The sequence below is a fragment of the Pinus tabuliformis genome, chromosome 2_2 (genome assembly GCF_031772625.1).
Source record: "Pinus tabuliformis cultivar Carrire ecotype Pingquan chromosome 2_2, CPIR1, whole genome shotgun sequence".
Lineage (NCBI taxonomy): Eukaryota > Viridiplantae > Streptophyta > Pinopsida > Pinales > Pinaceae > Pinus > Pinus tabuliformis.
The window spans coordinates 580873038-580891772 of NC_142300.1; the positions used below are offsets into that span (position 1 = coordinate 580873038).

General features: G+C 36.5%; 1 protein-coding gene and 1 long non-coding RNA gene across 2 annotated transcripts; both read left to right on the top strand.

Moving 5' to 3' along the window:
* The first annotated feature begins 7642 nt into the window (after positions 1–7642).
* On the top strand, positions 7643–8668 carry LOC149194000 (uncharacterized). Its single transcript, XM_089407502.1, has one exon. It carries the CDS (start codon positions 7643–7645, stop codon positions 8666–8668), a length of 1026 nt encoding a protein of 341 aa, XP_089263628.1.
* A 953-nt stretch (positions 8669–9621) lies between these two features.
* On the top strand, positions 9622–10697 carry LOC149194001 (uncharacterized). The gene is made up of 2 exons (XR_016255018.1): positions 9622–9768; positions 9905–10697. It is a non-coding gene; the product is annotated as an uncharacterized LOC149194001 (long non-coding RNA).
* The last annotated feature ends 8038 nt before the right edge of the window (positions 10698–18735 follow it).

Here is an 18735-nt window from a genome sequence, read left to right on the forward strand (position 1 = left end):
CTAGATTGTTCCCCCTGTAAATAAAGGTTTTCATAGTCAGGTTGTTGCAGATCCAGACCAGATGCTTTCAATTGGGACAATATGCGTTTTCTCTCCTGGATTTGCTTTACCACAAACAGTGACTCATGATCCTTATTCAATCACCACACTCTCAAAGGAGATCAAAAGCACTAATATTCATGCTTCTAAGTTCTAACACAAGATAAAATAAAACTGACATCTCGTACAATATTAGCCAACTTCAATGTTCATCTTTGTTGAAGTGGGTTTTGGAAGCGAATCCAAATGCCCTTAATGTATGTAGGATATTATTAAGAAAACCTTGGTACTATTCGCCTTGCAGGCATGTAAAGGACAGACTCAATATTGCATTTCTAAATTTGCACCTTCTGTTCTATTTACGTTTGAAGCTATTTTGCGTAGACACTACCTTCTTAAGTGAAAGGTTACTTGTCTGAAAACAATTGAGGATGTCCATCATCTACGGCTGATGAGTTGACCTTTATGAACTTTAAGGATTGCTTTTGAAACAGGGACATAGGAGAAAAAGATACAACCATATTGTAGTTTCTCTGAGCATGTGTGTGTAGCAAAACAAAAAGGACCAGGGTAACGAAACCCTGTCCATTTTCTGCTGGAAGTTGCTTTGAGAAACACACCACAGGGTTGAGGGCTGCATCACATAACGTGGTTTTCCTTGGATTACGTGTTTGATCTAAGTGGTATGTCTTCCACCAAATATCCCCAGTGCTTACACTTGATCTTGTTGTTTTATTTAACTTGCCATTTAAGTGGGCTACACCACAATGAGAATGGAACAGTCCTATAAACAAACCATGTCATTTTTGAAACTTGATAAGGGTTTGGTTTGTGAAAATTCTATAGATAGTCAAGCATATTGTGGCACCAATTTTGTGAACCTGCATATATTAACCAACCAGAGGCTGACAGTTATTATTTTGAACCTTGTTGACTTTTTACCATGCATGCAGTGGTCCTTAGCCATCATTGCCATTTAAAGATGTATGCAGTTTTGGAATTGGTTTTTGATTGTTTTGATCATTTGTGAAAACTGCGTTTTATATTACAGAATGACCAAAAATACACCAATATTTTGCTCACCTGCACAGCTTGGACTAGATTGATCCTCCTGTAAATAACATATTTACCATGTTTTATAAAATGAATGAGGCAGAGCAGAGCAAGCAAACTGGTATCTAAGGTTTTCATAGTCAGGTAGTTGTAGCCATTTATATTGATTCAGGTAGGTTTTTAGAGCGAGGTCATCGGAAGCCCTTCATTTCAGTGCATGAAATTACATAAGTTAGTAAGGCTAAAATTATATTGAAACTGCCCACATCCTCTCCCCTTTCACATCATACTCCATTTGCCTCTTTTTAACTTTGTACAAAAAGAAAATGGGAATTGATTTACTCTTCTCCAGATCGATGCATTTAGATGGGTTGGCCAAGCTGTAAATAAATATAAACTACCCATCAACAGTTAGCCTTCTTAGATTAGATTCCGCATTCATGTCACATCTTCTTTGACTAGAATTCTGTATTGTGGTGAAATTGATAAATTGTAGGTACTCCTATCACGTGAAAAAGAAACCTCTTGTTCTATTATGGAGACAACCTTGACACCGAATGCCATTCCTCTATTGCTGAATGGTTGCACCGAGATTCAACCACTACTTCAGATAATCGATGTAGGTTCCGTTACCTCATTGAAAACAACATCCTCGCACTTCCACATTACTCTATCTGATGGAGCACATCAACATAAGACTTTGCTACCATCCGCATATGGCCCACAAGTTGTCTTTGGAGACATCCAAATTGGATCAATTATTCTGCTCAAAAAAGCAGCTTGCACAGTGCTCCAAAACTCCTCGTAAGGCCCACCATTTGAAATCACCCTCTTTTACTTTTACCCGCCTAGCCGTTTTTTGCATCAAAAGAATGAAAATGGAATCTTTATTAATTCATTTCTTACTTGTTTACATAAGGTCCATCCGAGTCGTTGAGCTTGAAGTTGTGAAGCGCTCAGCAGCGTTGATGAAGGACACATCGACGCTGCAACATGCACAGGCAGGTTCAGCCCAATTTAGCTCTTCGTCAGCTGAAGATACCTTGCCCTCTTTAGTTACTCCACCACCTACGGCAACAACTACAACAATTCCATTCACGGCACTCAACCCTTACCGAAAGTATTGGTCTATCCAAGGTAGAGTATCTGCGAAGACATCATTGAAGGCATACACCAATGTGCGAGGCTCAGGAAAAGTTTTCGGATTTGACCTTATCAACCGTGAAAAGGAAGAGATCCACCTTTCTGCATTTGCTGAACTAGCCGAATCTCTTTACAATCTAATTCAGGTTGGGCAACTATACATTATATCAAATGGCACAGTGAGAGAAGCAAATCCAAACTACAACCACCTCAAGAACAAATGGGAGATTTACTTGTCTGCTGCTTCCATTATCAATCCATGTCCTACAGATGATCCAACGTTTCCCTACCATAGCTTTCACTTCAAGAATATTGCTGAAGTAAAAAATGCAATTCCAAATACAAATGTAGATGTCATTGGTGTTGTTACTTCCACGTCACCTGCATCAACAATTCGACGAAAAGATGGAAGTGAGACATTAAGGAAAACACTCATACTAAAGGACAGGTCGGGTTTTAGCATTGATGTAACATTATGGGGAGACCACTGTGACTATATCGGACAACATCTTTCTGAATTCTACTCTTTTGACAACCCACCAATTCTTGCAATCAAAGGAGGCCGCGTGTCTGATTTTAATGGCACCACAATAGGGACGATACCAACAAGCACTCTCACAATAAATCCACAGGTTGAAGAAACTCAACAACTACATGCATGGTTCCGTGAAACCGGCTATAGCTCTTCTTCTCCATCTTTGAGTAGAAACTATGGTGTTGCTTCGAAACGTGCCCTGCCACGAAAGACATTTCATGAAATTGCTGGCATGCAGCCTTCTGATAAAGCAATCTGGGTTTCAGTTCGAGCAACAATTACTGCTCTTCATATGGATGACTTCTACTTTCTAGCATGTCCATTGGATTTCAATGGCAAACAATGCATGAAGAAGGTTGTGGAGCATTCTAACAATCTTTGGCATTGTACAAAATGTAACGGTGACTTCCCAGAATGTGACTACCGTTACAAACTCAAAATTGAGCTACATGACCACACCGGGAATCTACAGAACGTCACAGTTTTCAATGATGCAGGGAACGAGCTCATGGGCATCACGGCTAAAGACCTGTTCCTACTTTCTATTGAACCAACTGATCTACAACAAATTTGTGGCCGGACCTCAGCGCACCGCTTCGAGCTAACACTTTCCATTAAAACAGATTACTTCAACGGTGTTCAACGCTTGCAACCAATACTGATCAATTCAGAAGAAATTCAATATGCCTCTGCATGCAAGGAAGCGCTCAATGACATTCAAGCACTGTCTGCTTCAAAACGACCTATTGTTCGCCGCCTGTGAACTTCTTCTTAGGGCTTCATCTACCCCGCCTGTTTGTACATAAACAAACATTTCCACACAACTAATTGTCTCATCTTTGTAAATTACACACCCATGTTATTATGATGAAACCTGTAGTTTTCATTGCAACTATTCTCTTCCAGCAATTTCCACATATGTATGTTTTCCATTTACATTTTACGTAATATAAATATCAACATTTGTAAAGAGTCACTACATATGTGTCTCGTTCGTTCTCTACATGCTACACATTGATCCCTTGCTTGCTAAGCTATTCATTTTATCGCTCAAACCTGTGAAACAAATTTTTTTTAAAGAAAAGGGATATGTGTCTCGTTCGTTCTCTACATGCTACACATTGATCCCTTGCTTGCTAAGCTAATCATTTTATCGCTCAAACATGTGAAACAATACTGAAATAACATATGATTTCATAGTTTTCCTAATTGCATGTTTTCATTCTACCTAATCTACCTATCTTCACCGACGTTGAACTAAAAAAAAATTAAATCTATGTTCAAAATATAATGTTCCAATTTCACAATGGATGTGCACCTAATAAAATGAGATACGAAACATGCACTACTTGTTTACGAAAACTAACAACTGTTACTTGTACTTGTTTAGATATGCCACCAAACAATCAACTTGCGGCCAAAAACAAGCGGCGGCGTATTCTTTATGCACAACAAAAGGATCGAATAAATGCACGACGTCGACTACTTTATGAACAGCACAAAAACCCTACTACTTCCTCTACATCCCTTCCCGCCTCAAATGCTCTCCCACCTATACAAACCAACCCAGCACCAGTTCATCATATCCAATATAACCCTCCCCTTAACGAATAACATCGTCGCTTTCGAGAAAGGATTGATGGACTTTCTACCTTGCATGTTTGCACATCATGCAAGGAAGCATACCCAGGAATGAAAACAAAGCTCTTCCACAATAGACTCTCTTGTTTTCGTTGTGCATCATCTAAATCTACCAATCGTTTTTCTGAACTGAACAACATGGACCCTGGAGAACAACCCTATGTCCTTCACCAATTAACCCAAGTTGAAGAAATGCTCATCGCACGTGTCAACCCCATTCTACAAGTAACTCATTCCCGTGGTGGTCAATATAAATATAGTGGCCATACAATTAGCTTCCCTCAAGATATCACCAATATTGCCAAATACTTACCCCGTATGCTCTCTGACTTAGACATCCTCATAGTGAAAAGGCAAAATCCATCTGAAAAGGCTTACGAATTCTACGTTTGCAAATCACGTGTCCTTGCAGCTCTTCAATACAAAATAAAATATGACCCTTACTACCGTGATGTTCAATTGAATTCATCTACAATTTCTACGTTGCCAGATCTCCCTACAGACATTTCTTCTCTTCTCCACAGTGTAACCACCTCCTCTTTTGAACCCCATCAAACCACTAATGATTCCACTTATAATCCTGATGATGTCATGCTACCTCCATTAGAAATCCAACCCTCTTCTTTCGTTCCAGTCCTCCCAAATACATGTACCGAGCGTGACCACATTTGCAGCTATTTGCACTCGACCCATCCAAGTTCAACAAGCTCTATCGATTGGCCTCCAATATCTCCAACCGCTATAAATGAATACAACACCATCGGCCTCCTTGCCATGGCATTCCCCGCACTCTTCCCTACAGGCATTGCAATGATCATGCAACCAAGACTTACAAAAGTTGAAATGCATGAATATGCTTTGCACTTGCTTCACTACCATGATAACCAGTTTGGCCAACACCCAAGATTCCGCTACTATCTATATAACATTATAATGCGCCACCGTAGCCAAGCAACAGCCAGTGTCTTCGTGAAGAAGTACATTGAGAACAACTTGCCAACAACGGTATCAGACCTACGCCAGTGTCTTCATGACTCTCCGGATTCAAGATTGCCAGAACAAATAATGAGGTTTGGGTCAGCTCTACGAGGAACACGGTCTTTCTGGAACAAACGCCGATCTGAGCTGACTGACATGATCACGCAAATAGGAAGCCCAACATTCTTCTTTACTCTCAGTGCAGCTGATACTAAATGGCATGACTTGCACAAGATCATGCCCACAAGTGTTCAACCCACTTCAGTCCACCCCTTCCAATGGAAAATCCAAAACATAATTAAAAACCCACATCTAACAGCCCAATATATGCATTGTAGATTTACAATTTTCCTTGAAGAAATCCTTCAAAAAGGCCTCCATGCAACCGACTACTGGTGCAGGTATTATTTAATATCCATATCCCTATACATTAACTTTATACATTGCATATACATGTATTAACTGAATGTACCCTTCATGTTATATTCAGATACGAATGGCAACATAGAGGATCCGCACACATTCATGGCTTCCTTTGGCTACAAAATGCACCAGACATGGACACACTTGATTGGGACAATGCATTAGAAGTTGCTAATGCACAAAAATATTTCGACAACTACGTAACTGCTTGGAATCCACGTCAAGCAGAACACCGAACTATTCCGCTCCACTAGTCAACACTTCATAACTCGTGTCTCCTTGACACAGCAGCAATATTCGCATCCAATCAATTTGAAGACTACACAGAGCTTGTCAACTGCGTCCAACGTCATACAAAGTGTCATGAATCTTCCTGCCTTCGTAAGAAAGACAATGCGCTTAGCTGCCGCTATGGAGTTCCGTGGGAATTGAAGTCCACTTCTTCACTTTTCATTGATGATAAGGGTCATAAAACCTATCTTCCTGCTCGCAATGATGAAAGATTGAATATTCACAACGCCGATCTACTCTCTATTTGGAGAGCAAATGTTGATTGCCAACCAGTCCTTTCTCGCCATGCTGTATTGAAATATATTTCAAAATATGCAACAAAAGTAGAGACAAGATCTGAGAGCTACCGTCAAATGCTATCGCGACTATCACAAAGTGCCCTTCTAGAAGCACCTACTAGTGGTGTCATCCGGAAACTCCTTACAGAAACCATTGCAGATAGAGACATTGGTGCACAAGAAATATGCCATATGTTACAAAAGCTACCTCTCTCTCTTTGCAGCCGTACATTCCGTTCTTTGAATGTCAACAGGGCTGTTTTCAAACGTGTTTCGCAAGATACTGAAAATCCTGGTTCGACACCAAACTTTGTCGTTGCATATATGAATAGGCCTGCCTCACTAGAAACACTGCCCCTCCTTGAAGCTGCTCGCTCGTGGTCATATTCCTCCCAGCGGAGAAGTAACCAATGGAAACACATATTTCCCCCTTGATTGTACATGTCTTGCCCCATTACAATGTCATTCCTTCCTCTACTAATCCTTCTTATGCCACCTTCTGTTGGAGTGAATTACTCTTGTATTTCCCCTTCCGAACACTCCCTGATGATATCGGTTCAACTGATGCAGAAATTATTGCACACTGGGAACAAAAAAAGGGTGCATATACACCATGGCATCTCCATCGCGAACCCGAAAAGCCACAAAGCCCACCTACTGAAGATCAACCTACCCCACACACCCCCCTGATTCCATTCAGCTGGATGAATGGCAAATCCTCTCTCAACTACACCCAGGTTACAATATTGCAATTGATGACCTCGACATGATTGGCTACCGCGACTTCGATGTCAACCACAATTGGTCACAAAATACTGTTCCTCCCCCCTTGCAAGAAACTGCCATCAATTTCATTGAATTCAACCGCTCACCCATTCAAAACCAACATCATTCATTTTCCAACCTTCTCCATGAGCATACATTATCCCCTACCCAACGCCTAGCTTTCACCGCTGTTTTTTCACACTTCAAAACCCCTTCGCCAAAATCCCCACGTAAGATCATCGTACAAGGAACAGCTGGCACAGGAAAATCCCATTTGATTAAATGCCTTCACCAGGCATTTGTGGAAAACTCGCCAGCCAACAAAAACCCTTTATTGTTACTTGCACCAACCGGCGTTGCAGCTTTCAACATAAATGCCCTCACAATTCATTCTGCCCTTCATATCCCTATCCAGACAATGCATCCTCTCAAAGGCCAGCCGCTCCTACACCTGCAAGAGCAACTCCGTCATGTAGAATACATCCTCATTGACGAAATGAGCTTCATTGGTCCAAAAATGCTTTCTCGCATTGACGATCGTCTAAGAGAGGCATTCCCTCTTCATCGTAATACACCATTTGGTAATCGCTCAATTATCCTTGTCGGAGATTTAGGCCAACTCCCACCTGTAAAAGACATTCCTTTATATGCTGGGACATCGCGTGGCACTGCACTTTGGCGCAGCTTCGACATATTCATAACACTTTCAACCGTTTTCCGTCGACAAGGAGCTAGCACGTCCCAGGTTGCTTTCCGACAAATACTTGCAAATCTTAGGAATGGAATATCTACACTTGAAGATTGGCAACATCTAATGTCAAGAACAAGTTCCTCTCTTACACATGAAGAGAAATGCACATTCGACGAATCCATGCACCTATTCGCAACACACAACGCAGTTGTCTTGCATAATAAGAAAATGCTCAAACAATTGAACATACCAGTAGCACTTTGCTGTGCGGAACAACAAAGACAGAAAACTCCTACTACAACAGAAGATGAGCACCTACCTGCAAAGGTGCTCTTATGCAGTGAACAAAAAGTTATGCTCACCAGCAACTTATGGGTACATGCAGGCCTTGTCAATGGCGCGCTTGGGAAGGTCATATCAATATTTTATTCAGCTGACTCAAAGCCCCCAGCATTACCATCCTTTGTGGTTGTTGACTTTCAACAATACAGCGGAACACTGTGGGACATTTCACACCCAACATATGTACCCATTCCTCCGATCACAAGGGGTGCACGCCGTCAGATACCACTTCAAATGGCATGGGCTTTAACGATACACAAGTCACAAGGAATGACATTAGACAAAGCAACAGTGGACATCGACACCAGAGAACGCCAAGGGCTAACATTCACTGCAATTTCAAGAGTGCGGTCACTAGCGGACATACACATCAATCCAGCATTCCCATTCTCCCGCATTGCACAAATGCACAAGAATCCATATCTTAAGCGTAGACAGCAAGAGGAATCATTCCTTGCATCAAAATCTATCCAGGATAATACACTTTAGCCAATCATCCAACCTGCCTTCCAGAATTACCCACATGGTAAACACCACTCACTACATAACCAAGTTTCACATAGATTTCTTGCTATTACATTTAATTTCATATGCTTTTATACTCATTTGCAATCATTTAATTTATTTCGAATTTTCAAACAAAATCGTCAAACATATTCATTCTCAGTTACAGTGTTTCCTTTTTGGTTGCCAACAGGTATGAATACATGCTACTTACGACAGTTGTACAAGTGTTGCGAAGAAATCCAACAACAAAAACTTACATTACAAGATATTCAGACAAGGATCCTGCCACAACCATCCATGCCACTTTACCGTTTGCGCCCAGCAATTGCGTTGTTAAAAAATATAAGGAAACTACTTAAGATTACAATTCACATCCATGAAAGGGATGCACACAGGCAGATGCGACACCAACTGCAGGAACAGCTCGCACAACATGGCACCACAATAAACACTAACTGGTGTTGTCGATGCCATGCCCCATCATGCATATATGATTAGCGGCTCATTCTCAATTACACATCTACATAATGCTTTTATTGTACATATGCTTACAAGCCAACAAAACTTTCATTGTATATATCTTTACTTATATCTGGCATGTTTAGTTATATCTTAATAGAACTGTTCTCTGTTGTATGAACAAAGAGTATTCAAGTACGTGGTCCACTGCTCTTTATTTTGGGTTTCATGATTCAACCAACAACTTTTTTTATAAAGAAACACGTTTCTGACTTTACATAGGTCGATGTTTACAACAACCTATTAGGGAAATTTTCATTCAGCTCTTTAATTCTTTCTATTACTGTTGATAGGGTCAAAATCTGCATATTGTTTTTTTTATCATTTACCCAGTTGATAACTAGCTCTGAATCTCCCAGTATCTGGATTTGAGCAGTACCTTTCTTAACTTGAAATTTCTATCTGCTTACAATTAGTTTGTTCTTACCCCCATTGTGTTGTACATTCTTTACGATTTATTTGTTGTCTGCAGTGTTGTAAATTTATGTAAAGATCCCTTTTTGCGTATGAATATGGATGGGCAGGGTTGGGTGCCTATTTCATTGATTGCAGGTTTTAATCTGGTGAGATATTGGATAAGTGTTCATCTGTTATTATTCAATGTCTTTTAAAGCCTACTACTGTCTACAATTGATATCCCAATAAGTTCATATCTTTTCTGGTTTACATAAAGGAGATTATCTGGTTTCTGTTCAACAGTCTTTTGTGACAGGCTGACAAGATAAGGAGGCGTGGTGACTGGTCAAAGTGGGTCTTACCTGCTGGAGTTATCAAATCTACGTCAAGGACTCAACCACAAGACACCTGTATAAATGTTAAAACAGGCAATGTTGAAAATGATGCTAAATTGGAGGGGCAAACAAGTGTTTCGTCAAGGCATCTTATTGGATCTCCCTTAATAGAAAATGGAGTTCCAAGTGGAGTTTCATCTGAATTGGAGAGAACTTGAGATCATGGAATATCTAAGAGAACTTTTCCTGAAGGGGATATCATTAACGGTATTCTTGATATCAGGATAAATGAGACAGTATGAACTGCATTTTTAAGCACTATTTTTTCTGTACATTATAGGGTTGCTGAATGAAAAGAATCTGGTGGTGTTCCAGCAAAACTGAGTGCTGGAAGGTTTCAATTTCATATATTGGGACATGACAAAATGTGGAATGAAACATCATAAAAACTTCTTACAGTGATCTTCAGTTTGGCAAAGAGTTGGGAACTTAACAGTTCACCTGCAAAGACCTTAATTTGCATTTTTGGAAGAAAGTTCTTAATAATTTTAGATCATGGGCCATTACTCATGATCGAAAGGCTATGAAGTCTATTTTGGTATTTGCTATCTCGGATGGATGAACTACCTCTGGTATTTTCTGCTTCGCATGCTGGGTTGCACATTCTGCTGTCAAAATAATGACAGAAGATGACTTTGATGTAATAATGACAACATTAATAGATCACAACTCATTACTGTTTTGGAAGTGCAACTTTTCAACTCCTTTGGTTGAATCAATTTTGAGTTAGGATTGAGAATAAATGACATGCATGCTAATTGTTGAGCTAAATAGTACATCTTCTGATATACATTCAATTCGATATTACATTTGGGTGTTCATGCTGAAATTAATTTGAACTTTTTACATTGTCAAGCTTTTCCTGTTTACATGACAAGTACTGATATTTTAATTATTGGCTAAGGTGTGAATCTTTCAGTTATCATTCTGATGGTACTTCGAATAAATGTTTGTTTTAAGCCAGTTTCTGTTGTCTTTTTCGAGGATTCATGGGTTTTGGTTCATGCCAGTTTTAAACTTTCTTTGTAGTTAAACTTTGGTTCGATTCTTGCTTGCATTCATCATTTAATGTTTTTGGAGTGATGAAGAGAATGTAATGGACAAGGGAAACTCAAAGCAAAGCTTCTTTTTTTGGCATTTATGCTGAAGGTTTTGAAATTTTTGTTGATATAACATTGGGTAATCCAACAGAATGATGATTGCACTTCTGATAATGTGTCTAGACTTATTCCTTGTAAGATTCTTGCCTACGTTGAGAACAGTAGAAGGAATTGGATTTTTTGTCATTGAAGCTAAATCTAAGTGTTTCTTTTTGCCTCTTCATACAATGATTTGGGCTTACTGCATTGGAGATGCAGTTCATTTTCATCCTTACTCGTAACTAACATTTTTAATCCTGAAGAAATATTGTTTGGCGATGAGTTGGTTATGACCCAGATTTGAAACATAGAGAAAAGCTTTGTAGAGTACTTGCCACACTCCCTTTCCTGGTTTTTTTGTATATGTTGGTTGATTATTGTTCTGCTAATACTGTTGTCAATCTAGGAGTGTATCGGTAGTCAGTTTGTGCATTTCCCTGTTCTTTCTGATGGTCATAACATAAATTACGGAGAACAAATGAAATACTGTGATACTGTTGAGTAAACAATGAATGGGAATCAGTCTTGTAGTGTGCTTTCTTAAGTATTCATTGTGTATACACTATATAGTCAACAAATTTAATGTATATATTCAATAATGTTCCATTAACTTATTAAGTTATTTGTGAAGGGCGGTTGTTACTCTGTTCATGTAAATATCAGCAGTTGTATTTCTTTAAGTAAACGTCTGCCTTGCAATTTTGAGATGCAGGACTGCAAATTCACATTTTTCGAGTTGATTGGGTTTATTTCTTATGTTTTTGTTACGTTTTTTTGTTGGGATTTTGGAATCAAATGAGTGGGCTTTTTGTCCGTTATTTCGCTCTCTTTAAAAAGACTTCTATGAACGCTTTCTCATCCAATTGCACAAACCTATTTTTTGGTTCATCTATATAAATGATACTAAATGAATTTTATGAAAAGCAACTTACAATTAGTTAATGTTTTAGTTATAGTGTGAACCACCAATGTAAGTGATTTGTTTTAATATTTGCAAATCTAATTCCCCGCTTTTCAATTACCATGTAAAACACTGTAATTTACATTTCCGCTGGTACACGCTGCTCATCGTGGTTAGCGCCTTCGTCACTACTGAGCTTTATATATGCTTGCCTATCTATATAGGTTTCCTCCTTCTACTAATCCTATCGGCCTCTCTTTGTACCTTTTGGGACAATTGCTAGTTTATCCTCGTGTTTACAATAAAAATATCTTTATGCTAAAGAGCCACGATGCATTATTAACATAGCATTATAAACATATTTATGCTAAAAAGTCACGATGCATTGTGACCTAGGCACTGTATTTTATGTTTAAACGTATACTTAAATTAAAATTAAATAGTGTTTTAGTATACGCTAATCCACATTATTGAATTTTTAAAATCTTTCAATAGTATTATAAGGGTTGCATTTGTTTTTTAAATGAAATTTTGTAGATATGGGAAAAACAAAAACATTCTAATTGTCGGTGAAAATAAATGAATTTACTTATATGGTGGAATTATGTGGGTTCCACTTGAGATTTTCATGGATGTGGTAGTCACATGAAATTGAAGCTTCTTCTTGCTACTGTAGGGAAGACGAGGGGGAGTGAAAATGAAGTTGGTGAAAGTGAACATATTTCTAATGATACCATGGTCATGTCAAATCCTTCTTTAGTGGTTAGGATGGTTGTGGTCACATTTTTAGGATTAAATAAGAGATATATCAATATTTGAAAATTAAATGGATTAATAATGAATCAAAATCTTTAAAAAATATGAAGATGAGAATAGTAGGGTAAGTATAAGCTGTGGTTCTGGTTTTTTATTAATATATATATATATATATATATATATATATATATATATATAATTTAGTTTAAAGTATATTTAAATAAAAAATAAATTAGATATTTTTTAAATAATAATATTAATTTATATGTAATATTTTTTTTAACATTTATATGATTTTACAGGATGGGTCCGAGAGAGAGGTTTTTTTTTTTACTTGATATTGTTTAACTAAAATGAATTATTGTTAAAGATTATTTTACAATGAAATTTTCACAAAATAAATAAATCAAAATTCTAGTCTAATTTCACATTTTTTTAAAAGTGAAATGTGCCATTTAAATTTTTATTGTTTAGTAAAGCAACTTTTCCGTGAATCTTGCTTAATAAGATAAATTATTAGGTGTTCCAAAAAGATTTCATCATGCATCTCTAAAATAATTGAAATGTGGTATTGATATGGCTACAATGCATGCAGACCTCATCCATAAGCCCTAATTGTGAAAGGTGTTCTTTAGAATCATTCACAAGCCTCATTTGTGAAAGGTGCTCCCTAGAAGGGAATCTTTAGAAAGCTAAAAGTCGAGTAAAGACACACATCTTGAATAAGTGCCCTTGGAATCATCCATAAGCCTCATTTGTGAAAGGTGTTCCTTGGAAGGGAGTCTTTAGAAAACTAAAAGTCGAGTAAAGGTCCACATCTTGAATAAGTGTCTAAAAGACTACATTCTATAAAGGAAATTCACCCATTTTGCCACTTCATATGTTAGACTTTTTGTTTGTCCATCTTCTTTTGGAAAAAAATGAGAAACTAAGATACCAATACAATCTTTTCACTTTCATATCCAATCTCTCCAAATGGGTCCAAGAGTATGAAGGTTGAACATATGAAAATTATTTGTTGGGATTATATATTAAAATCCCTAAATTATTGCACCAAATGAGGTAAGCTATATTTGTGTAACAAATCATGCTAATTTTCCGAGCTTTAAAAATCCCATCCCAAAGATCCAACCACTTCATAATCTCTTTTATTCTAATTTGGAGGCATGTACTAAAGTAAATGATTAGTTTCTTCATGTCCAAATCAAATGGTATTCAAAATTAAATCCTTGATTTTAACCATTTCAATTCCAAGTGAGTGTTGATGCAACTTTTTTCTCTACTTTCCATATTCTTCAAAACACAGAAGCAATTGTCAATTGTAAAGTCTCATTGAGGAATGATGACATCACCAATTAGGAAGACTACTCCAATCCTACTAATTTCACTACCATATGGAACTTTCAATCTAAGAATAAGCTTACATGGCCCATCCATCATCATGCATCAAGCAATCTATAGAGATAAAATCACCCCTTCCATCATAATATTAATAGTGCAATTACTCCCCTTTTCATGAAAATAGCAAATACCTTATAGGGTACTAAGGGGTTGTCCCCCTAATGAATTCCATTAGGAGTTTCCCGAGTTGGATAAAATGAAAGCAAGAGGAAAATTGAACTAGACATAATAAAGGTGAAGATTTGAAGAATTCAAGAACTATAAGTTTATGATTTAATATTTTTGTAGTGAGAACTATTTTTAGTGTTATTTAAAAGATCCACAGTACCCATTTTTATGTATCTATATTTCAAATCCATAATTAGATTCTTCATTAAGACAAATTCACCTAAAGAAGAGAGCAACAAACCAAACTAATACATAAAACACAAAAACAACCCTAGAAACTAAATACATCGACCACAAGAACATAATAACTTGACCAAAAAACCCTAATAATATTAATTATGTAATTCAAATATTCATATTCTACAACTCAAGCGGACCTAATGGTTAAAAACATGTGTTTCCTCCTTGGAGGTCACAGTTTCAAAACCATTGGGGAGTAGAGTATCTATATGTCTCGTTGTGATGGGGCTTGAGGTGTAGGCATGCCCCTTGAGTGGGACTGCCAAATGATCATTGATGGGATGTATCTCTAGGACATCTCGGCCCTTACCAAAACATAAGTTCCTACTAGTATTGGCTTGTGAGATATGAGTACTAGTTTCACACGATTACATGATTGAAAAGGTTAAATGATTAATATTAATATAACATATACTATATAGCTTGTAAAACTAATGATATTAACACCAAGTTAATATTAATAAGTAGTTATTAGCTACTACTATTTAAAAGTAAATGCTACTTATTCAATTTTAATATAGATTATAACAATCATTTATATTATTTATATATTAATAGTTAATGTTAATATTAATTTTAAAAGACAATAAGCATATAATAATAAGCGATATATATACTAACAAATAATATTGCTACCAAGTCAATATTAATACTAACAAATCATATTGCCCACAAGGGGGAAGCTCAATTGGTGGTCATCGTGTTATGAAGTATTCTTCAAACCATGATATTCAAGGTTCAAATCTCCAAGGCTCAAGCCAACAAAAAGAAAAAATACTAACAAATAATATAAATGTGAAGTAAAAGATAATGATAATAATTAATATTAGCATAGTCTAGCTGATAGACATTTTGGCCCTTTTCCAAAATCTTTTCCAATTAATTTTGCCAAAAATATGGCGTAGATTTCTTAGAATTGTAAGTTTGAGTTATGTAATCTACAAAAAATATGGAGTGCCCAAGGGGTTTTCAAGATGGTGAATCCATTTATGCATTCAAACATGCATTTTAAACAACAAGAAGTCACAATCTCACTTCAAATTGCATTGCTAGATTCTAGTGAAAAAGGCCAAAATGTCTACTAGTTAGACTACACCATTGATATGAATAATAATATTAAAGTCAATTGTAAGAATTAATATTAATTAATACCAAGTCAATGATAAAAATTAATATTAATTAACATTAATAATAATCTTATTGTTAATGGCTCACGAGAGGGTAGCTCAATTGGTGATTGCCTTGATAATGCAGTGTTATGTTCCTTGAGATTCTAGGTTCAAACCCCCCTATGGGTTGACCAACAAAAATAATAATAATAATCTTAGTGTCAACGATAATAATTAATATTAAATTATACCAAGTCAATAATAAGAATTGGCATTAATTAATATTAGTAATACTATAATGGGGAGGGAGGTGTTAAAGGGGTTATCATAAACCCTAGAGGAATGATGATATCTACATTTTCATGGAGTCTAGGTACATGCACTAACAATTGGGTTGAAGCCTATGCTCTTTTGCAAGGTATAAGAAGTGACACTTCTCTTCATATTTGAAATTTAATCCTTGTGGGGGACTCTAAAAATGTAATCACACATATGGCATTGAACACCATTCTTATGGATTCTCTCCTATCTTGGGTGATAGAAATGTTAAATAACACTGCAAAGTGATTCTCTAGAGTCTAGTATTACCACATGTTGAGGAAAAATAAGCATATAGAGGACACATATGCAAATCAGGTATCTTTGTGAAAGAGGGGAGATATAGTTATCAACCAAAAACTTTATACCCAATATATGCCTTGATATGATGGAGATCAAGGCACATGAAAAGATTTCAAATTCGCATATGCATTAGTGTAAGGAAAGAAAGTCATTTGGCAGAGTGAATTATGAGAAACGATGTTCCACATATTTTCACATGCTCCCATTCCTCTTTTCATGTGATTTTGAAATGATGAACAATATTTCCCATAATCATTATGGAATCATAGCTTTATGGTTTGGTCATTTCACTTGACATTTCTAGCATTCTAGATCAAGGTCTTTTGATTATTTTTTGACTCTGGCTCTAGCTAATGGTAATGGTTCCTCTCCTTCTGTATTACTAAGGTAAGTTGTCCCCTTTACCTTCTTCTCTTCCTAAGGGTTTGGCAAGTTTTAGGTTAGCCTCTTGTCTTAGTTTTAGAGGGACTGCTTCTATTTTCTTCATTGGTTTTATGTCTCTAAATCATAGGATTTTCAATTAATTAATGAAGATAATTGAATTCCATTCTATTCTTCCTTGAATCTCAGTTATTGGCAAGCTCAAGATGAAATAACTTGGAACCAATTTGGGTTTTACTGGAGTTTTAGTTGATTTATTGTTGATTGTTTCTTGTATGTGTGTACAAAAAGTTTATCCTTGGACGTTTTGTTGCTTTCCTAAATCCTTTATTTTTCTCAGCTCGATTAACACCCATTGGGATAATTTGGAACTAATTTTTCTCCTACCTAGATTACTTGTAACATGGCTATTGTGATAAAGACTGATAGTGAACACTATAATAAAATATCTTCTTGGATCTATGATTTGGTCTACTGCTTTGTTTGGATGGATTACACGCATCTATAGGAGATAAGACACGCATTGTGAAAGAATGTGGAAAAAATTCAAGGCAATCATAGCTCTATTCTCAAGGCCTCTGAGAAAACTCATGAGCATGACAAGCATGTCACCTTCCAAATTGCAACTATAATGGGAATTTTGGTATAGAAAAAATGTCAAATAAATGTGGAGGTAGAATGTAATATGCTCGGGAATATGGTGGTCAACTTATCTAAAGGTGAGCAATTTAGAGCTTCTAACCAAGTGTAATCTATTGATTAAAATTGTGGGAGATCAAGAGAAGAAGCCACAATACATTAGCTCCTAGATAATTTAGAATTGGTCAATCAGGCTTTAGATCTAGCCAAGGAAGCAGTGGACGAAGCCACTAGCCAATATTTATTTTTTTAACATTAAATGTATTTTAAAGTTCTTAAGCTTTTAGGTTTGATCTCTAGAATCTTTATATTATGTTTTTTTGGACAATTATGTATCTAAAACTACTTATGTTGTATAGCTTGGTGTTGGAAGTTAGCTCCTTTTGTTTTTCATTTATATTTTTTTGAGACAAACTATGAGGTACTTTCACTACATGCTCCACAATAGTTTTTGATTGATATAAAATCTTCGTAGTAAAATTAAAAAGAGAAATATTCATAAAGTCAATGATAAGAATGAATTAATTATGTTAATGATACTAAGATTATGGTTAAAGATAAGTAGAAGATATTAATAGTTATTAATACTGATAATGGTTAATTGATTATTACTATTATTGCTATTATTATTATTATTAACCATTAATATTAATGTCCAATAACATAAATGGTAATAATAAAAGGAGGTTGTCATGAAACTAAACTTAATGGCATTATGGAAATGGGGGATAGGGAGGTGGTAGTACATTTTTTGGGGAAGAGAGTGAGTGGCAAGGAGTTAAAGAATTAAACCCAACTCAATTTCAAGCCAATGGTTGGGGCCTCTCCATGCACCCTAATTCTGGTAAAAGGATGGATGGTTTGCGTTTCTATGATGGTTGAATCAATAGAAAAAATGTTGCACCAATACTAGAAGTGGGGATCTTAATCCCTATTCTTGAAGAAATGGCATCATAAATTTTGATTCTTGGTCGGTTGGTGTGGACATTCTTCTACTATGGGTTCATATTCCAAGGTCATCATGGATTTTGTGGTCTGAAGAGGTGTTTGAAAAAATTGGGAACACTTTAGGTACTTTTTACGAAGTAGACTTATCTATCCAAGAGACCGGGTATTATGGCATAGCTAGAATCTTGCTAGGATTGAAGGTGTGCAAATGTACGATAGAGTCAATGGATATTAGAAGGGGGGTTAACCTTTTCCATCTTAATTTGGACTACAAAGGGATACTTTTCATATGCATATTCTACCATTGTTATGAAAAACTTGCTAAATAAAGCAAGTATTCAAGTATGTGAAATAATTGGGTGTTAAGGAAGCATCGAAGAGGTCTAAAGGTGTTGGAATAAAAAAGAGTCTATATTATGTGTAGGAAAGAAGATGT

Bases quoted from the DNA above. Each gene is read 5' to 3' on its own strand.
- LOC149194000 (XM_089407502.1), top strand. From the start codon at position 7,643: ATGAGCTTCATTGGTCCAAAAATGCTTTCTCGCATTGACGATCGTCTA.